General features: G+C 52.2%; 1 protein-coding gene across 1 annotated transcript; it reads right to left on the reverse strand.

Moving 5' to 3' along the window:
• Positions 1-14,643: 14,643 nt before the first annotated feature.
• Positions 14,644-17,755, reverse strand: LOC129515410 (beta-lactoglobulin-2). The gene is made up of 6 exons (XM_055334327.1): positions 17,641-17,755; positions 17,118-17,257; positions 16,662-16,735; positions 15,724-15,834; positions 15,056-15,157; positions 14,644-14,823 (listed from the first exon to the last, which is right to left on the reverse strand). The coding sequence occupies exons 1-6, from the start codon at positions 17,728-17,730 to the stop codon at positions 14,807-14,809; spliced, it is 534 nt and encodes a 177-aa protein (XP_055190302.1). The 5' UTR covers positions 17,731-17,755; the 3' UTR covers positions 14,644-14,806.
• Between the last annotated feature and the right edge of the window lie 1,422 nt (positions 17,756-19,177).

Consider the following 19,177-nt stretch of genomic DNA (forward strand, 5'->3'; position numbering starts at 1 on the left):
CTGGGAGCTGTAATGCACTTCTGTCTGACACCTGAATGTCACCCTTCTAAGTTGCTTTCATATCTGAACATTTTTAAAATCCTTAAAAATCTACTTCTTCCCTATTTTTGGATCCACATTGACCTGTTCCACCCTGTGTTAAGCGTGGCCACTCCACCGTAGACAAACCCGTGGTCTTCACCATTAGCACCTCCTCGGCCTGTCCCCGCGTTGCCCCAGCCGATCCCTTCACCCAGAGTAACCCACACCGGATCCCCCTGATGACCTAACGCAACCCACGGAGGCCAGGGCTGGGGCTGGGGGTGCTCACAGGCGCCCCTGCGCCACTCCACCACGTACCCAAGTACTGGCACATCACGCTGCTCTGGGTGGCGGGCAGTGGGGCCTCCACGCAAAAGAACATGTAGTGAGTGTAGTCTGTGTCCAGCATGGAAATCTTCCTTTCCCCTTGGTCTGGAAGAGAGGTGGGAACAGAGCTCTGAAATCTGCGGGTCCTCCGACCTCCCTCACAACCTCAGGCCGCTTCCCCACCGCCAAGTGGATGCCCCCCTGCCCCTCATTTCCACGGCTGCTGCCACAAGCCCCGAGCTGCAGAGGGACCAGGGTTTGGCCCCCATGGCGGGGCTGGGGGAGCTCTGGCTGCTGAGACCAGCACCGCCTGCACGTGCGCCAAGACCGTAAATGGTTCTTTCAAATGCCTGCACTCCAGGGAGGCCCTTCACGGAGATACTGCCCTGCTTGAGAACAGGCAGGTCCCCCATGTCTGGCTGTGCCGTTCATTCATCCGACTATTTGTCCACACACCCAGGCACTCGGACCCAGGTGACTGCCCCCCCTTGCTAGGACAGGTGCCTGTGGGTCCTGTGAGCAATGACAAGATGCTCCAAGACCGGTGCCCACTGGAGCTGGGGTTTCTATGTGGACAGCAACAAGCAGAAGACAGAAAGCAACAGTCACTGCACCAGGTAGGGCTGTGATGCCTCCGTTCTTCAGAGGCAGTGAGCCAGGGGGAGCGTGTGGGGTCCCCAGTCTGTGGGGGCCCCCGCCACACCCTGTCCAGCTCTTTGGAGACTCCCACCACCTTTTCAGGTAGACCTGAGGCCCTGCAGATGAACCCGCTCTTAGGTGTGGAAGGGGCGGTATGGGCCAGGGCTGGGGGTGGTTAGTGGCTGCCCCTGGTGGCCAGGCCATTCTGGAGATGAGACCGCACCCACCTACCACGCACACTGCCTCTCAGAGGAAGACAGTGTGACACAGTGTCAGAGGCTGCAGGCCCCACAGACTTGGGGGAGGGCAGGTGGGCCCTGGTGACAGGGGCGGGCTGTAATCCATAGGGAGGGCCTGGGGCCTGTCCTGGATGAGACCAAGGCAGGGCAGGAGGCTGCTAGGCTCAGGGCGCAGGGCTGGTGCCATACAGAAAGGCCAGAGGTGCAGGGGTAAGGCCCAGAATGTTCCAGAAGTGGGTTCCAGGACCAAGAGGCAAATCCACAGTGTGTTTGCCCACAGGTCTGGTTTCTGTGGACATTTCCAAGGAGAAGCCACCACCTGCCTGCCCTTAGACCTACACCCTCACTGACCTACACTTGCATAACAACACAGATGTCATGGCCAGCCAGATGCCAAGCAGGGGGTGAAGGGGCCAGGAGGAAACTGGGCTCCAGAGGGAGTGAGATCCCCAGGTCTCATCACCCCAGGAGTGCCCTTTGTGGCATTGGCATAGGAGAAGCAGGTCCTGTCTCTTCCCTGCCGCCAAGATGTGGCAAGGACTCAGAGCAGGCCCCGAGTGGGCCCAGCGTGGGAGGGGTCACTGCTTTTCCAGGGCCGCCTGGGGGTTGCTGACCGGAGTGTGGCCCCACAGGCATGGCGTGGGAACACTTACAGTCGACTGTAAACACAGCTGGGTCCTCAGTCTTCTGGGCCATGATGGTCCTCTTGACACATGCATGGTTTTCCCTGAAAAGCCAGAGAGTGGCAGGGTCATCCATGAACCCCAGGGTAGGGATAGGAGGCCACCTAGCCCTGTCTGGCCCTAGGCCAGCTCGGAGCAATGCCTGAGGTATTGGCCTGAACGTGAGTGGCCCCGTGGCTCTGAGTGGGTGGCTCGGGCAGGAGGACAATGGGGTAGACGGAGCCAGCCGGGAAACCTGCCCAGTGGCCGTGGACATGTGTCAGCCCAAACTGACCTGTCTGTGAGGGGCTGGGTTACAGCTCTGCCAAGGACCTCATTGTGGTCGCACTCAGAATTCCTTGAGCTCCCACTCCCACTCCAGGGGCAGACAGAGTTCACGGCAGGACCTGCCTGGGCCCCCAGGACCCCACCCCTACAGCTGACGAGCCGCCACAGGGGCCTCGCTGACCTGGGGTCCCTCTGTGTGGTCTCGGCCTATTGGCCCAGAATCCTGGGCAGGGGCTCCAAGGGCATCAGGAACCACCCACACAGAGCCGCTCCCATAGAGACCCTGCCCTGCCCTTCCACCTGCCCATCCACCTGCCCATCCACCTGTCTGTCCACCTGCCTGCCCACTTGCCCACCCAGGAGCCAGGCTCTTGTTGGCCCCCAGCCTGGGAGGGGGGTTTGCACACCTACCATTTGCACAGAACAATCTCCAGGTTGTCCTGGGGGGTGGGCCTCAGCTCCTGGATGTACACTCTCAGAGGGGCGGTCTCAGCATCCAGCAGGGAGATGTCACTGGCCGCCATGGCCATGGAGTACCACGTCCCAGCCACCTGGGGAAGGGGCCGTGAGCTGTCCCCAGGCTCCTTCCTGCCCCCACAGTGGCTCCCCCTCTCACCCCAGGCCACTGGATGGTCTCCTACACATGTTTCTCAGGTGGCACAGCAAATATGGGCGTCAGGACTCAGGGCACACTTGAGGATCACCAGCCATGTGCCAATGCCCGCATGGGGGTTCTTACATGTTTAGAACAATGGCCCTTTCCACCCCAGCGCTACACTGAGTAAGCTTCCATTCGGGGTGTCCAAGGTGACCACCCCAGGAGCCAGGGGGAAACACGGGGGTGGCTGGAGCCAGCTTTCAGGGGGACAAAGATGTGCCCCAGCTCTATGCCTCCCCTTAGACCTCTGCAGTCAGGTCCTCCTGCCCTCCCGCAGCCACCCTTGGCCCCAGGCCCCCAGCACGCCCCCACACACCCCTGTACCTGTCTTATATCCAGTCCTCCATGGTCCGGGGGACGACGGTGGCCTGGATGCCACACACGAGGGCCAGGGCAAGCAGGAGGCTCCTCATGGCTGCGGCTGTGGTTGCGCTGAGCTCCCGGGAGTGAGCGAGGCCAGGCAGAGGGCTCGGGTTCTTTTTTTTTTTCTTATAAATTAATTTTTATTGGTGTTCAATTTACCAACATACAGAATAACACCCAGTGCTCATCCCGTCAAGTGCCCCCCTCAGTGCCCGTCACCCATTCACCCCCACCCCCCGCCCTCCTCCCCTTCCACCACCCCCAGTTCATTTCCCAGAGTTAGAAGTCTTTATGTTCTGTCTCCCTTTCTGATATTTCTCACACATTTCTTCTCCCTTCCCTTATATTCCCTTTCACTATTATTCATATTCCCCAAATGAATGAGAACATACACTGTTTGTCCTTCTCCGGTTACTGTGGCCAAGTTCAAAAAGGGTGTTGCCTGAGTTCTCCTCTGGGATTTTGATGGAATCTTGTCTCACATTTAGATCTTTCATCTATTTTGAGTTTATCTTTGTGTATGGTGCAAGAGAGTGGTCCAGTTTCATTCTTCTGCATGTGGATGTCCAATTTTCCCAGCACCATTTATTGAAGAGACTGTCTTTCTTCCAGTGGATAGTCTTTCCTCCTTTATCGTATATTAGTTGACCATAAAGTTCAGGGTCCACTTCTGGGTTCTCTGTTCTGTTCCATTGATCTATGTGTCTGTTTTTGTGCCAGTACCACACTGTCTTGATGACCACAGCTTTGTAGTACAACCTGAAATCTGGCATTGTGATGCCCCCAGATATGGTTTTCTTTTTTTAAAATTCCCCCGGCTGTTTGGGGTCTTTTCTGATTCCACACAAATCTTAAAATAATTTGTTCTAAGTCTCTGAAGAAAGTCCATGGTATTTTGATAGGGATTGCATTATACGTGTAAATTGGAGGGCTTGGGTTCTTATGTAGGGGTGGGGACCTGCGGGCCAGCACTGTCTAGCCCCCCCGCCCCACATGTGGTTCCCAGAATCCCCCGGTCTCATCCCCAGGGTCACGAGGACATTCTCTTCCAGGAGAGCATGAACCCTCTCTCTGTGACAATGTCGCTGACCTCCCACTGCATCCAAGCAGGAAGATCCCCGTGTCCCCGGGGCCTGGTTGGCTCCTGGCAGGTCCCAGAGGAGAGGGTCTGGTCCTAGGCCGGCCAGCGTTGGGATCACTTCCGGGGTTGCGATCTTGGGCAACAGGTCAGAGTCAGCACTGGGCACAGCAGCATCTGGAGGGTGGGCCCCGGGCTCAGCCAGTGGCCTCAGAGCCCCCTGCCAGCCCCGGAGTCTGTGAGCGATGTGCCCTGCCACATGGTGGCCATGTGTCCTGCACAAGGGACAGACTCTCATACTCCTGGTCCCTCCCTGTGTGTGTGCAGTTCACACAGCTATCCCGAGCATATGCGCCCTTGGGCTGGATGCAGCTGTGTGCTCTGCTGTGCTCCAGGAGGACCCCCTCTTTGCGCCTGCCTGGCCATCCAGGCCCTGGGTCATCGGCCCCTGAGTGCATGGCCAGCAAGCTGACCGGCTCTGGGGTGGGCAGGTGGACATGGGGGTGCAGTGGGTGGGCCAGGGGCCAGCACCTGGGACCTGGGACCTGGGACCCAGCCCAGGCCTGTCACTCAGGAGCCCAAACCAAAAAGAACACAGGCCTTTATTTTGGGGTCTCAGATTGCAGGCGGAGAGCACAGGCTCCAGAGGGGCCAGAGAGTGTCCACTCGCTCGTGCAGGGGGAGCCAGGGGCTTTGATGAGAGAGGGAAGTGAGAGAGTCATACAGGATTTAGAGGAAGAAAAGAAGAGAAAGAACCCGGCTAATTTGCTGCTGACTGGCCGCGTCTGATCCGTACCTTCCCGGTACTCGTCAGTGTTCACAAACTGTCCCCGGTGGGCATTAACTGTCCTCACATGATCCCAATGCCAGTTGCTCTGTTGAAATTTTGTGAGCACCTGGCTGTAATGCAGTTTCTGCTTCTGACCTGGGTCGGGAGCCCGTTGGCCAGAAAGGAAAATGAAGGCCCTCATGTCCAGCGGTGTTAGACGATCCCACAGACCCAGGGGCTGAGGATGCCGGCACCCCTGACAAGGGGATAGCGGGGTGCTCAGGAAGGGAGGAGTGACGGTCCCTGCCGGAGGATTGTGACCGTGGCCTGGGTGGACTTGGCATGTGCAGACCTTACGTCTTGCTCTAATAATTCCATGAATTTCTAAAAGTCACAGAATCTTGACAAAAATGGAATTTTATATTAGCCGTGATGCATTGCCCTTGCCAAGTGAAAACCCAGGAGCGATGCCTCACAAGCTCCTTCAACACACGAGCCTGACGGAAGAAACGAAGTCCCTGAGGGACACAGCCTGGGACCCTTGGCAGGTGGTCATGGGCAATCTGACCAGCCTCACTGAGCCAGCAGGACTGTGCCCGCTCTGCCTGTGGGGGGAACTTGCCTGGCACCGTCGGGCCGCCTCTGGGGCAGACCCCATACGAGTGCAGGGGAGGGGCTATGGCTAGTGTCCACTTGGGGCTCCGAGCATGGCTGGCGTGATGGGCATGAGGTAGTGCTGCCTGCTGTCCAATTGTGGAAACTGGCCCCACGTGGCTGAAGGTTGCACGTGTGGCCATCCCCAGGCTCAGTGGGGTGGACAGGAGGAGAGGGGCGCCCCGTGTCCATCATAGACAGTAGGCTCAGCCTGCGGCCAGGAGGCCAGCAGCACAGTTGGGGGAGCCCTGCTCCTCCCGTCGCCTGGCCTCCCATTTGTCTCTGCTCTGAACCGGCCTGGAGTAGGCCCGTTTCCCTCCTGCCCGCTGCCATGATGGCCACAGGACCTCACCGGGTGGGCGGTGGTGCCGGCTTGTCATCAACAAAATGTCCCCTATGTCCCTCTTGGAGTCTGTTCCAACAGCTTCCCCTCAAAAGGAGGATGTCGTCAGGACGTGGGGGTGAAACACTTAGAACGACAAAGAAGGAGACCCATCCCTGGCGTCCGCCCACCCTCACCCTTGCTGGCTCTTTCTTCCCTGCACCGCATGGCCCAGGGTTGGGGTGACGATGGCACCCTGCGCATCAGCCTCACCACCACCGGTGTGGTTTCCACCCAGCCTGGCACCCTGCAGACTCAAAGGTGGTCTCCAGCGATTGTCCCCTGGTGGGCACTCCACCAGTGCGGCCTGTTGACTTGTCCTTTCTCCTTTGGAAACACGTCTTCCAACTTTGGGGTTCTTCTCATTTGGGCTGTTTCCCTCTCCAGAGACCCCCCATATCTCTCCCCATGCCCAGAGTGCTCGTCCTTTGTGCTCTGTTGCTGCTGAGGGGTCTCATCTCTTCCCCAGGGTCTTGGCTGCCCTCTCTTGACCACTAGGTTTCACTTTTCGGTTGTGAATCTCCTGAATTCCAGGTCAACTCCCCAGTAGGCACCAACACCTGGAAACCCCCCCAGCTCCCACCCAAAGCACCTCTGAATTGGTTCCTTTCCAGAGACCCGACCCTTCCTGCATCTCAGGGAGGGGTCCTGCGAGTCATCCCTGGATTTTCCATCCTCCTCCACTTGATCTTTGTGTTTCACCTGTAAATTGTCCACGTCCTCTGTTCTGTTCTCCCTGCCAGTTCCCTATTCCTCAACTTCATGTTTCTTTAGTAAATGTGCTGTTGGGCTTGCCCCTTACATGGCCTCCCCACCTTCGGCCTCGCCCTGTTCCAGGCACACCACAGAGGGAAAAGTCCTACATGTCAATGGGATCATGTTGCTCTGATACCAAAAACACAAACAAATAAAGACAGATACTCTCCTTGCTGGGAAGTGTTCTAAACAGAATGTGCATCACAATCACAGAGAGGCTATGTACCTGGCCTCCTTCAAGACCTAAGGCAAAACCTCTGAGTTTGGGGATTGAGGTCTATTGACTGGCTACTTCTCCCAACCTCTGATTCTGATTCAAGCCGGGTTAAGGCTTCCCCAGCGGGGCTCGCATCCTGTGGGGTTGTCCAGAAATCTCTTGCTCTCTCAAGATTTATAGATGCTGACTCACTAGCTGCCTATCTAGGGGCTAAGCTCTTGCATTCTCTGCCTTAGCTTTGAGTTTTGCTCCAAGTCCATACCTACAGTTCTGGAATCCCCCCTGATGCTCCCACTCCCCCGTCTCTGAGGCCAGCAGAGCTGTAAACCTTCCCACAGAAGGCCTTTCTGCAGCATGCCAGCTGGCAAACCCATCCTCCATGTTCAAGACAAGGTTTAGGGACCCCTTTCTGAGAGGAGCTTTCCCAAGTATTTGGGGCCCATACTGTCAGGGCCTGGTTTCCTGGTGGCATCCTTGCCACCTTGCACATGTTCATATAGGCAGATTTACACCATACTAAATATGAGCCTTGATAGATGCCTTGTGATTCTTCTGGAACACAGACCCCGGGGGGCCTAGGAGAACTGCTATGAGAGCATTTCCCACTTGCCACCACATCTTCCTAGGAGGCTGCCACAGAGAGTCTCAGCTACTCCATCCTTCTCATGCAGTAGGAGGCTTCTGCCTCTCAGGACAAAGCTACTTAGCTTTGTCTAGAAGGGACTTCTCAACAACAGGGCTTCCCGCCACTATTGTTGCATTGCTGTATCCAGATCCTTCTGGATATGGTGTTATCCTGTAAAACAAGGGACATGGGGGGTGATACCCTTGCTTATCCTGCTTTGCTGTCCATGTAAATAATACAATTTCTGAATCTAAAAAGGAGTCATTGTTTCTTTATCAGCCTTACTTGACACACGTTGTTACATCACCAACAATGTCATTTGATCCATAGTTGTGTAGCAGAAACAATTGTTTTTGCATTTTGAAAGTTACCTATACTCAATGTAGTAAACCTCTGCAGCATTCATCCCAGAGTTGACTGTTCAAGGGGCTCTACTTAGGCAGTGTTGAGATAGCAAAGATTGTAAAAACAGGGCACACAGCACCACAATTGGTGTTTGAGAAGAGGAATGATGGATGATGGATGGTGGATGGTTGCTTGGCTAGACGGATGGATGGATGAATGGCTTCTTTAACTCATATTGGATAGTCCATTTAGTTTCTCATTCTCACAATCCCTCCTACGTTCCAAGGTGATTTCATGTCCGTTGTCACTTTTGACCTCTCCCAATCAGTTTCCTGTGCAGAAATCAGGAATAAGGTAGGATGTGCCAAGTCCCTGACCTATATTTACACACAGTTAGTAACCAAGGCTGGCCTTGAATCCAGGGCTGTTGAGGTCAGCTGGAAACTGGTTCTGGAACAGGACATGGCTTCCAACTCCCAGGGCCCTCATACCAGGTATTGGGCCATCTTCCTGAACCCAGGGTGAGCCCAACACCTGCCAGATTCTGCAGAGTCCTCAGGCACTTCCTCACAATAGATCTTTGTGTCCGACTGGCTCAATTTTTGGCTCCAACTGGGACTTCCCAATAACCCAAGTGACAGCAGGATCTGATAACTAACTGGGTAGGACAGGAAAGAGGTGAACACTATTCAGTGTTAGGGCTCCAAGGCGGTGCTGATAAATATTTACAAGGAAAGAGTCAGTAGGACTCAGAATCCTGAACTTGGACTTGTTATTCCTCAGGATCCCTCCACCTACCCAGAAACACTTGGCCCAGACCACAAACCCGGGCAGACACTTTTTGACACTTCAACTCATGTTTTAGGTGATCAGAATTGGATTTTACCCTCTTTATGTGCTAGACCAGTCCATCATTCTTTTTTTTTAACTTTTTTTTTTAAATTTTTATTTATTTATGATAGTCACACACACAGAGAGAGAGAGAGAGGCAGAGACATAGGCAGAGGGAGAAGCAGGCTCCATGCACCGGGAGCCCGACGTGGGATTCGATCCCGGGTCTCCAGGATCACGCCCTGGGCCAAAGGCAGGAGCTAAACCGCTGCGCCACCCAGGGATCCCTCATCATTCTTTTTACTGCAAAAACATGGAAATTGTGGGGGCAACTCTTGAATGAAAGAGAAAGTTGCAGAATACTTAGAAAATGAAAATGAACACACAGCACATCAGATTCTGAGAGATCCAGGTAAAGGAGCACTGAGAGGAAAATCTGTTGTACTAAGGAGAATTTTAATAAGTAAAAAGAATGGAAATGAATTAATTAGCTGTACCATTCAAAAACTAGGGGGAAAACAATATAACCATAAAAAAGGATAAGGAGGAAACTGCAAGTATAAAAGCAGAAGTTACTGAACCAGGGAATAGAAAAATTGTATATTTGGTCAAGTGGTTTTTTCTTGAGAAATACCAATAAAATAGGGAGCCCTCAATGCCCAAATCAAGAAAAAAGGGAAAAAGAGAATATACATCAAATAATAAATGCTACTGGGAAAATAATCACAAAAGGAGAAGAAAGTAAAGAACCAATAGAAGGAAAACATTTACTTTACCTCATGGAATAAACAAAACATTTGGATGAAATAGACAGTTTCTAGAAAAATATAAGGTACCCAACCTGGTAGTAAGAGAGCTATCAAGTATTAATGGACTAATTTCCTAGAAAAAAACTGGAAAAATGAAGAATAAGTTATTTAGGAGGCATTTATTTCCCCCTAAAATACCAGTTCCAAATAGTTTTAAAGGGAAAATCTAGCACACCTTCAAGGGACAGTTAATTTGAATGCTAAAAAAAAAGAAAATTCCAAGTCATTTTTATGAAGTTAAGACTCTGTTTTCAGAACCTACCAAGAAATGTACAAATTGATCTCACTTTTGAAGATCAGTGTAAAATTGCTAACTAAAATATTGTCAGACAGAACACAGAACGCTTTTGGAGGGCAATACATAAAGCCTTCATTCCAGGATCATGAGCATAATTCATATGAGTAAATTTATTGATAAAATTCATCGTAGTAATAGGTCACAAGAGAAAAATTATGTGATCATTTCCGATGATAACTACCAAGGCTTTGATAAAATTCAAAATTATTTTTAATAATAAATTTAACAAAAATTATACAAGCTCAATGTGAAAAAAGAATTACACTCCTGAGGACCCAACAAAGGACACAAACGAAGGAAATGCATGTCATAATCGGGGCTGGAACATTCCATAAAGATGAGATCTTGCCATTTGTGACAACATGGATGGATCTAGATGGTATTCTGCTAAGTGAAGTAAACCAAGCAGAGAAAGACAAATACCATATGATTTCATTTATAGGTGGAATCTAAAAAACAAAACAAATAAACAAAAAGCAGAAACAGACCCATAAATACAGAGAACAAAGTAAGTGGTTGCCAAAGGAAGGGGGATGTACAAAATGGGTGAAGGGGAATGGAAGGTTCAGGCTTCCTGTTATGGAATAAGTAGGTCACAAGGATGACAGGTGCAGCACAGGGAACATAGTGATACTGCAGTACAGGTATGATGACAGGTGGTGGCCACACTTGTGAGCACAGCATAACATGTAGAGATGCTGAATCACTATGTTGTACACCTGAACTGAGTGTGACAGTGTGGGCTGACTGTACTTCAAAGACAAAACAAACAAAACAAAACCACTGGGGTTCTGGCACACAGGCAGCCCAGTAGAATGGAGGGAATGTCTCTGAACAGAATCAAGTACACATGAGAATCAGGAATGTGGGGAAACTCAGTAGTTAATAAATGGTCTTGGGAGAAGGGGGTGGACATTTGGAAAACACAATTTGAGTCCTAACTCATGAATTAAAGCAAATGAAGTCCTGATGGAGCAAAAGATTGAACAATGGAAACAATGAAACAGTGAAAATCCAGGAATTCAATTTCAGAACATAAGAGGCCTTTCTAAAGGGTGACCCAAACCCTGCAACGGTGGTCAGAAGCCAGGAAAGGAAACACTGGTGAGTTTTAGAGGAAATACATTGGGATGACACCACAAGTTGCGTAAGAAGAGAAATGATAAATTGAGGAAAAGTATTTTTAACTGATAACACATAATATCTAATTTCCCTAACATATAAAGAGCTCATGTGAATCAATAGAGAAACCTCAAGAATTCAATAGACAAAGGACACGATTTGATCCTTCACAGAAAAGTATTTTTGTAATTTATTTTTTATTATATATATATTTTTTTATTGAAGTTTGATATGCCAACATATAGTATGACACCCAGTGCTCATCCTGTCAAGTGCCCCCCTCAGTGCCCATCATCCAAGAAAAGTATTTTGAATTAACTAAAAATGAGAGCAAAATATATTAAAGTATGTGGATGCAGCACTTTGAAGGGAATTTGTGGCATTAATTCTTATATTAGGCCACATAAACATGCTCAATTGAAAAATCTAAGCCTGAAGCTTAAGTAACCAAGAGAACAATTTGAAACCAATATAAGCAAGAGGAAAGAAATAATGTAATAGCAAAAAACAATAACATATAAAACAGAAAACCTACAGAGAAAATAAAAAACAATTTTGATCTTTGAGAAGATCAGGAAAAAAAGGAAAAGATCAGGAAAATGGATAAACCTCTAGCCAGATGAACCAGGATAACCCTGGTCGTTGACATGTATCACGATTAGGAACAAAGAATGAGACAGCAGTACAGACCCTGTGGACACTAAAGGATATCAGAAAGGACGCCTGGATGGCTCAGTCGGTTAACCATCCAACAATTGGTTTCTGCTTAGGTCATGATCTCAGGGTCATGGGTTCGAGCACGGCATTGGGCTCCGAGCTCAGTGGGGAGTCTGCTTGAGATTCTCTCTTTCCCTCTCCCACTGCCCCCTCCTCACTCATGTACACACTCTCTTTCTCTCTCTCTCTCTCTCTCTCTCTCTCTCTCTCTCTCTCTCAAAAAAAAATGATATTAAGGGAACATCTTGCATTACCTTATGAAAATAGTTCTGATAACTTGGACAAAATGCATAAATTCCTGGAAAGATAAAAAGTATCAAAGCTTATTAGAGAAGCAATGGATAAACAGAATCGATGTAGATCTATTGCAGAAATTGAATTTGTGGATGAAAATCTTCCCCCTATCCTGCCACCAAAATCTCAAACCTCAGTTGGCTTCCTTGTTAAATTTCGTCAAACATTTAAGAAAGCAGCAACACAAATCTTGCAAAAACTCTTCTGGGAACTGCAAGCTGAGGGGTGCCCCCCCCCCTCCTCAGCTCAGGTTGTGACACACACACTACCCCAATTCCAGCTGCCTGTGTGTCATTTATTAAATAAGACTTACTTTGAATAAAAATACCACCCTCATCTTCCATTACTTTTCAACACAAATTTCTTGCCACACTACTTTGCTCCCCTGACCTTTTGGGTTTTATTCCAATGACAACGTGAATCCTTCCCCACACACCCCCAACCCATCCCTTCTTCTTATGACTATGCATGGTAGGTAAGAGATTGGCCCCATCAGCCGCAGCCCCTTCCCTCCTTCCCTGCTGACAGATCTCCTTCTAAATGCATAATCCTTCAAAGCCACTTTTCAAGTTCCATCTGTTTCAATTTGGACTCTGATAAGAACACCAGTATTGTCACCAACACGAATATTATTACTAGGTTGATGCTATGATTTCTTTTTCCTGGGATGCCCCTGTGGCTCAGTGGTTGAGCATCTGCCCAGGGTCCTGGGGTCAAGTCCTGCATCAGGCTCCCTGCAGGGAGCCTGCTTCTCCCTCTGCCTGTGTCTCTGCCTGTGTGTGTGTCTCTCATGAATAAATAAATAAAATCTTTAAAAAATTTTATTTTTCCCTAGAATATAGTCCACAGAAGATCAAAGTATGAATAGGTGGAGCACTGTCACAGGGGCAAGACCCCAGGGTGGGGGTGTGCACAGCAAAGTGAACAGGGTGTGACCAGAAAGCACGGCATCTGACCAATATTGCTCGACGAGGCTTCTCCTTCCACCACTGTCTATGTTCCGTCTCATTGGAACTAACCACCTTTCATGATGGATCGATTGCCAGGTGGCATTAAAGCATGTCACCGGCCAAAAAAAAAAAAAAAATCAAAACTGAAATGGTCAGTTTTACAGAAGTTAGATTCATTCATTTCTGCTTGTTATCATTTCATGGCTTGCTGCTTTTCGGTTTTTATTTCAGTTCACATCTAAAATACAGAAGATATGAACTGGTTCAAATCTTAAAATTGCATGAAATCTACACCCACCAATGTCTCCACCCGCGCTCTCATGTTCCTCCCCATAGGTTTCTAACTCAGCATCTGCTCATACTTCCTGTGTGTCTTAGTCCATGTTTCTGCGCATTTGTGTATTTCCATTCTTTCTTACACAGAAGTTAGCACGTAACTGCACACCCTGGAAACTGCCCCCTATCCATTTAGAGAATTTACAGGAAGGAGTCTTAGCAGGACTTCGTCACCTACAGAGGAATCATTCTTCCTCTTTAATTATCTGAATATAGTCTGTTTGAAATTAGTTTGAGCTTCACACAGACGCTCCGCCATTGGAATCCAGGGGCAATGAGGTCATTCAGGGGCTCTGCATGGGTGCATAGGGTGTCCTGATGGGAAAGGCAGGGGGTGGGTGGGTGTGCGCCGCGACACTCGCCCACTGCCAGCCCCATGTGGCCCCCGTGTCGGGCAGGTGGCTCATGCTATACCTCTGTGACAACAGTAGGGGCACAGGTTGCCTGCCCCCCTGCACTGTCATGGGGATGACGTGCCCACATGTATAGCAAGCGCAGGGGACAGTCCCTCTGGCTGTGCAAGCACGCTGTTCGTGTTACGGACTTCTTCCACTGCTCATCTGTCAGGGGTATGAGAATGTGAAGGCGTTGCCTGCCCCCCATACTGAGAGCTGCTCACTCCTGACCACTGCTCCTGAAGGGCCTATCTGCCCCCTTCTGAGGCCGGCGGTGGGGCTAGAGGGCGGGCGGGAGGCTCTGCACTTATGTGTCCTCTGCCTCGGTGAGGGGCCTGACCACTTTTTCTCTAGTCGTCTTAGATTTGTTTTGGACACATTCACTTGCTGTGAAAATCATCCACTTGGGGTTTTTAAATATATGAGATTAAAGCCAAACAACTGAATCCCTTATGATTCTTTAAATTAAATTTCTTTCCATCTGTGGTCATTGATATTTCTGGAAATTTGTGGGGATTTTTTTCCAGCAGTTTCTGACAGGTGAGCTAAGTCTGTCCAGCCTCACCCCCACCCTTGCCTTAGGGGCAGAGGCACCTTATTTTCCTTATTTTAATGCTTTTTTTCTAACCTGATTTTATTATAGATTCATTTATTTTAGTTTCTCTTAGCTAACTAATTTAAGGATTCAGGACTATGAGTTTTCCTCCTAGTTCACTGATAATATTTTACAAAGTTTGCTCAAGTGGATTCTCCTGTTTTGTGCATGAGAAACTTGAGGAAGTTTCTCCCCAGGAGCTGGTCCCTCCTGGAGCACATCCCCCATGCACCCTGAGCCCTGATGCCTCCCAACAACACACATCACAGAGGGGAGGTCATGTGGCTTTATTTAGAGTCATCAGAGAGCAGGGTCCCAGCCTGAGCACACAGACTCAGGAAATTGGAGGGGGACCATCTAGCAGGTCGTTGGCTTCCTCTTCGAAAGGACAAGGAAATTTCTGCCCCAGGAGATGGGTCAGGTGGAGCTCACTAGACTAGACGAGGCACTGCTCTGTGGCGGGGAGGAGAGTGGAGGGGGGGTCACAGGTCGCCAGGACAGCCCCTGGCCCAGAGGGGGCAGATATGGGGTGGGGAGGGGTACCCACCCTCAGGGGCTGTGACCTGCTCCACCCCATCCAGGGAGGCCTGGCGGATGGTGGGGGGCAGTGCTCATGGCTGTCTGGTGGGTGAGCCACACGCAGAGTGAAAGCAGGGGTGTGAGGTGTGGGGTGTGGGGTGCTCACCTTCCACCTGGGTGGGGTTCAAGAGCTGCATGTGCACAGGCAGAGTCTTGAGGGCTCTGTTGAATTTCCCTATGACCTCGTTGTCAACCTCCAGGGTCCTGGCTGTGGGGGGGTGGGGGGTTGCAGTCAGTCTTGGGCTCCGGGGTCCCTGTCCCCTCCCCCTCAATCTAGGGCAGTGCAGGGGGTCTGCATGGACAAGGGAGGAGACGGCTTGCCGCCGCGGGCTACCAGGGGTCACCCAGCATAGCTGGTGTGCTGACAGGAACACGTGTATATGACCCCACAGAAAATGCTTCTCTCAGGCAAACCAGGACTGCCTCAGCCTCGTGCCACCAGATTCTACTGGCTTCCATTTCAGGGGAGAACATGACAGTTTCAGTGGTGCTTTTGTCGAACATGACCATCCACCAAAGCTTCGAATTAGTAGTCATCTTTTGATGAGGCCAGTAACACTAAGCCAGCCCTCAATCCTGCAACCAGCCTCCTGGCCCCCTTATCTTGGATTTCTCAGGCAATCTGGGGACTTAGCCACCACTGGGGTAAAATGTGGCATCTCCAGGCCCTAAGGCCAAGAGGATGCTGCTGTGTCTGCTCCCCGGGGTCCAAGGGACCGGCCAGGGGTGCTCAGCCTTGCACTCAGGGTGACCTTGCACATTGTCAGCACATACCCAGGCACTGGCACATGAGGCTCTGCTGGGGGGCGTCCGTGTTCTCCATGCAGAAGAACAGGTAGTTGTCATAGTCCGTGTCCAGCAGGAAGATCTGGTTCTCCTCCACATCTGAGGGGACAGGAGCCTGGGTGAAGATGGTGTCCTGTCTGGCAGAGGGTCCCTCCCGTGAGCAGGTGCAGCGGCCCCAGGCACCAGCATGGCCAGGGGCAGCAGGAAAAGGAAGAGGAGAGGCAGAGTGGTACAGCATGAAGCACCTGCTCAAGGTGAGAGGTGTGTGGGCAGCCAGGATTGTGGTGGGTCAGAAGGGTGGAACAGAAGAGCAGAGCCCCCACCCTGGGGGGTGCAGGAACTGGAGGGTAGGGAGAGATGGAGGGGAAGCAGGGATGCAGGGAGGCAGAGGAAGGAGAGGGAGGAAGGAGAGAGAGGAAGGACAGGGAGGAAGGGCAGGGAGGAAGACATAGGCCCCAGGGAAAAGAGGAGGCTCAGGGTGGCCCAAAGCAAGTCTCATGTGTAAGGAACAACTAGAATTTGTAGGGGGAACACCTATGAGAAATCTCTGTGTCTCCTTTGTTTAAAGTTTACCACTAAGTTCTCCGTTTGTGTTTTTTTTATAATTTACAAAACCCCTCAAATGTTACAGTTTGTGGCAGAGGATTCAGTAGAAGATTCTCTGCGCCCCCCGCCCCACCCCTGCCCCAGCCCAGCAGAGTCCAGGAGCTCAGCGTAAGGGGCGGTGGCAGCCGTCCATTGAGCACAGGAGGCCACCCCACTCCACATGAGGCTGGTGGCCCAGGGCTTGGGCAGAGCACCCCCCGAGTCAGAGCAGGCAGCCCGAGCACCCCCCACCTCCCCCACCCCGACACTGGCAGGGACAGCAGCCTCCAGGCAGCTGGGGCTGGGGCTGCAGCTCAGAGTCAATGTGAGTCGACACTCACAGTCGATGCTGAACCTGGTTGCAAGTTCCATTTTCTTTGCAAAGACCTTCTTCTCAACACACCTGTTGTCTTCCCTGAAAGGCGGTGACAGCATAATGGGGGGGATGCTGAATTTGAGTGGTCCTCGCTACGGTCCCTCACAGCAGACAGGGCTCACGGCAGGACCCACCCGGGCCCCAGGGCCCCAGCCCCACGGCTGACCAGCCTCCACACAGGCCTCTCTGTGTCCTGACCTGAGTCCCCTGTGTGGTTGGCCTGTTGGCTCAGAGCCTGGGCAGGGGCCCCAAGGGCACTGGGAACCACCCACACAGAGCTGCTCCCATTGGGACCCTGCCCTGCCCATCCACCTGCCCGCTCACCTACCCGCCCCACCTGTCTGTCTACTTGCCCTCCCACCTGCCCACCCAGGAGCCAGGCCCTCACTGGCCCCCAGCCTGGGAGAGGTTGCACACCCACCATTTGCGCAGAACAATCTCCAGGTTGTCCTGGGGGGTGGGCCTCAGCTCCTGGATGTACACTCTCAGAGGGGCGGTCTCAGCATCCAGCAGGGAGATGTCGCTGGCCGCCATGGCCATGGAGTGCCACGTCCCAGCCACCTGGGGAAGGGGCCGTGAGCTGCCTCTGCGCCCCTTCTTGTCCCCACAGAGGACTCCCCCTCCCACCCAGGCCAAGGGCCAAGTCTAAGCGGGTGGCAGTCAGTGGGCTCTGGATGACCCTTGGCCATCTACCAGACACGGGGCTACAGGATTTCCACACTGGAAATCATGCACCTGTTACCCAGGTGGGTCTGAAGTACAAGTCACATGAGTTCCCTAGAACCTTCTGGGACTGGGGAAACCAAATGACAAGCCACCCTGAAGGCGGAGAGCCAGGGGCAGGTTTCCCGACGTCATGGCTTCTGCTCATGCCCCAGAGCCTGTGGAGGACACCCTTCCCTGGCCACCCTGCAGCTCACCACCCACCCCGGCCGTCCTCGAACCTTCTGGAGGTCCAGGTCCTCCATGGTCCGGGGGACGACGGTGGCCTGGATGCCACACACGAGGGCCAGGACAAGCAAGAAGCTCCTCATGGCTGCGGCTGTGGTTGCGCTGAGCTCCCGGGAGTGAGCGAAGCCGAGCAGTGGGCTCGGGTCCTTATGTAGGGGCGGGGGCGTGCGGGTCAGCACCGTCCAGTCCCCCATGCGGTTCCCGGAATCCCCGGGCTCATCCCCAGGCCCCCAGGGGGCTTCCTCCACCAGGACAATAGGAGGCCTCTTCCCTCCCAGTGGAATCGGGAAGGTCCCTGTGTCCCTGAGGCCTGGACGACTCCTGGCAGGTCCCAGAGGGGAGGGTGGGGGCCGGAGGGTGAGGGCTGGCCGCCAGCATCGGTAACACTTCCTCTGAGGACACTGAACCTGCTTCTATCCCCACCCTCACCTCCTCTGTGCTCCTCAAATCTCCGCCATCTGGCAGCAGGGACACAGGAAGCACCCCCATCGGGAACCCGGGGTGACCAGGGTGTGTCCAAATGACCTTGGCAACTTCACCCAGAAATGACCTCTTAAATCATCTTCTCTCTTGTGGATGAAACGTGTTTTGTTTTGTGGGCACACACTTGCTACGTGAAAGGAGATCCAAATGCAGGTGTGATCCCGTTCCCTTCTCTGTGAGCCAGAAGGGATGAACCCTGACGGTCCCCATTATTTAGGAATCTAGAGGGCTCACTGGAGCCTCCTGGAGAATTTTCAAGTCGTCCTGGGTTCCCCCAGACCCACTGAGGCAGGGACGGACCCACCACGCTTGTGTGGATCTGGGTACGAGGGCCACTGAGGGGTGTTCATGCATGACGACTGTTAGGTGTGGTCATGGCACATGCCACACCACCCCAGCAGAGGAGCGGATTCTTCTAGTGCCAGAGAGGTGCCTGGGGCGGCTCTCAAATGCTCCACCAAAGAGAGAAGGAAAGTGACAGGTCTCTGGGGCATGGACAGCATGAAACTGAGCGCAGTGTCTGAGGGGGTCATCCGCCATCCTCTCTTCTCTGCACGGGTGAGTTTCCATAATTTTTAAAATAAATTTAAAAACAATACCAACAACCTGTGACCACTGTCATCTGTGACCACCTGGGGAGTCTTCACAGAGACAGTGGAGTCCACAAATGGAAATGGCTTCAAGTCCCCTGGGTCCTGTGGTTCCCAAGCTCTGGCAGCTGCAAACCCTTCGCTGCCCCCTGGTACCGGCCCGCCCCGGCCACCGGGTCCCCACACTCCGCTGCCATCACCGCCCTGCCAGGTTAAGGAAACTCTATTTGTAGTTTGCTAAGAGGAGTGGCCCTACGTTGCGTGTAGCGTTTTCCTGAATGCCATTTGGCGTCTGTGGAGGTGCCACTCTAGTTTGCCCACCTGGTGGCTCACGTGGACAGGTGGCCCCAATCCCAGGCACAGCACACGTATGCCCACAGAAACCATTGCTCCTTAGTGTGATGCTGGCCGCACTGGTTCATACGGTCAGACAAGAGGACAGAACGGAGGCACATAG

The sequence above is a fragment of the Nyctereutes procyonoides genome, unplaced genomic scaffold (assembly GCF_905146905.1).
Source record: "Nyctereutes procyonoides isolate TBG_1078 unplaced genomic scaffold, NYPRO_anot_genome, whole genome shotgun sequence".
NCBI lineage: Eukaryota > Metazoa > Chordata > Mammalia > Carnivora > Canidae > Nyctereutes > Nyctereutes procyonoides.

Excerpts from the sequence above, each read along its gene's own strand:
- LOC129515410 (XM_055334327.1), bottom strand. The coding sequence starts at position 17,730 with ATGAGGAGCTTCTTGCTTGTCCTGGCCCTCGTGTGTGGCATCCAGGCC. Across the intron at positions 17,258-17,640 it reads AGGACCTGGACCTCCAGAAG|GTGGCTGGGACGTGGCACTC; the intron begins GTTCGAGGACGG and ends CCCCTTCCCCAG. Across the intron at positions 15,158-15,723 it reads CCTCATGTGCCAGTGCCTGG|CCAGGACCCTGGAGGTTGAC; the intron begins GTATGTGCTGAC and ends ACCCCCCCACAG.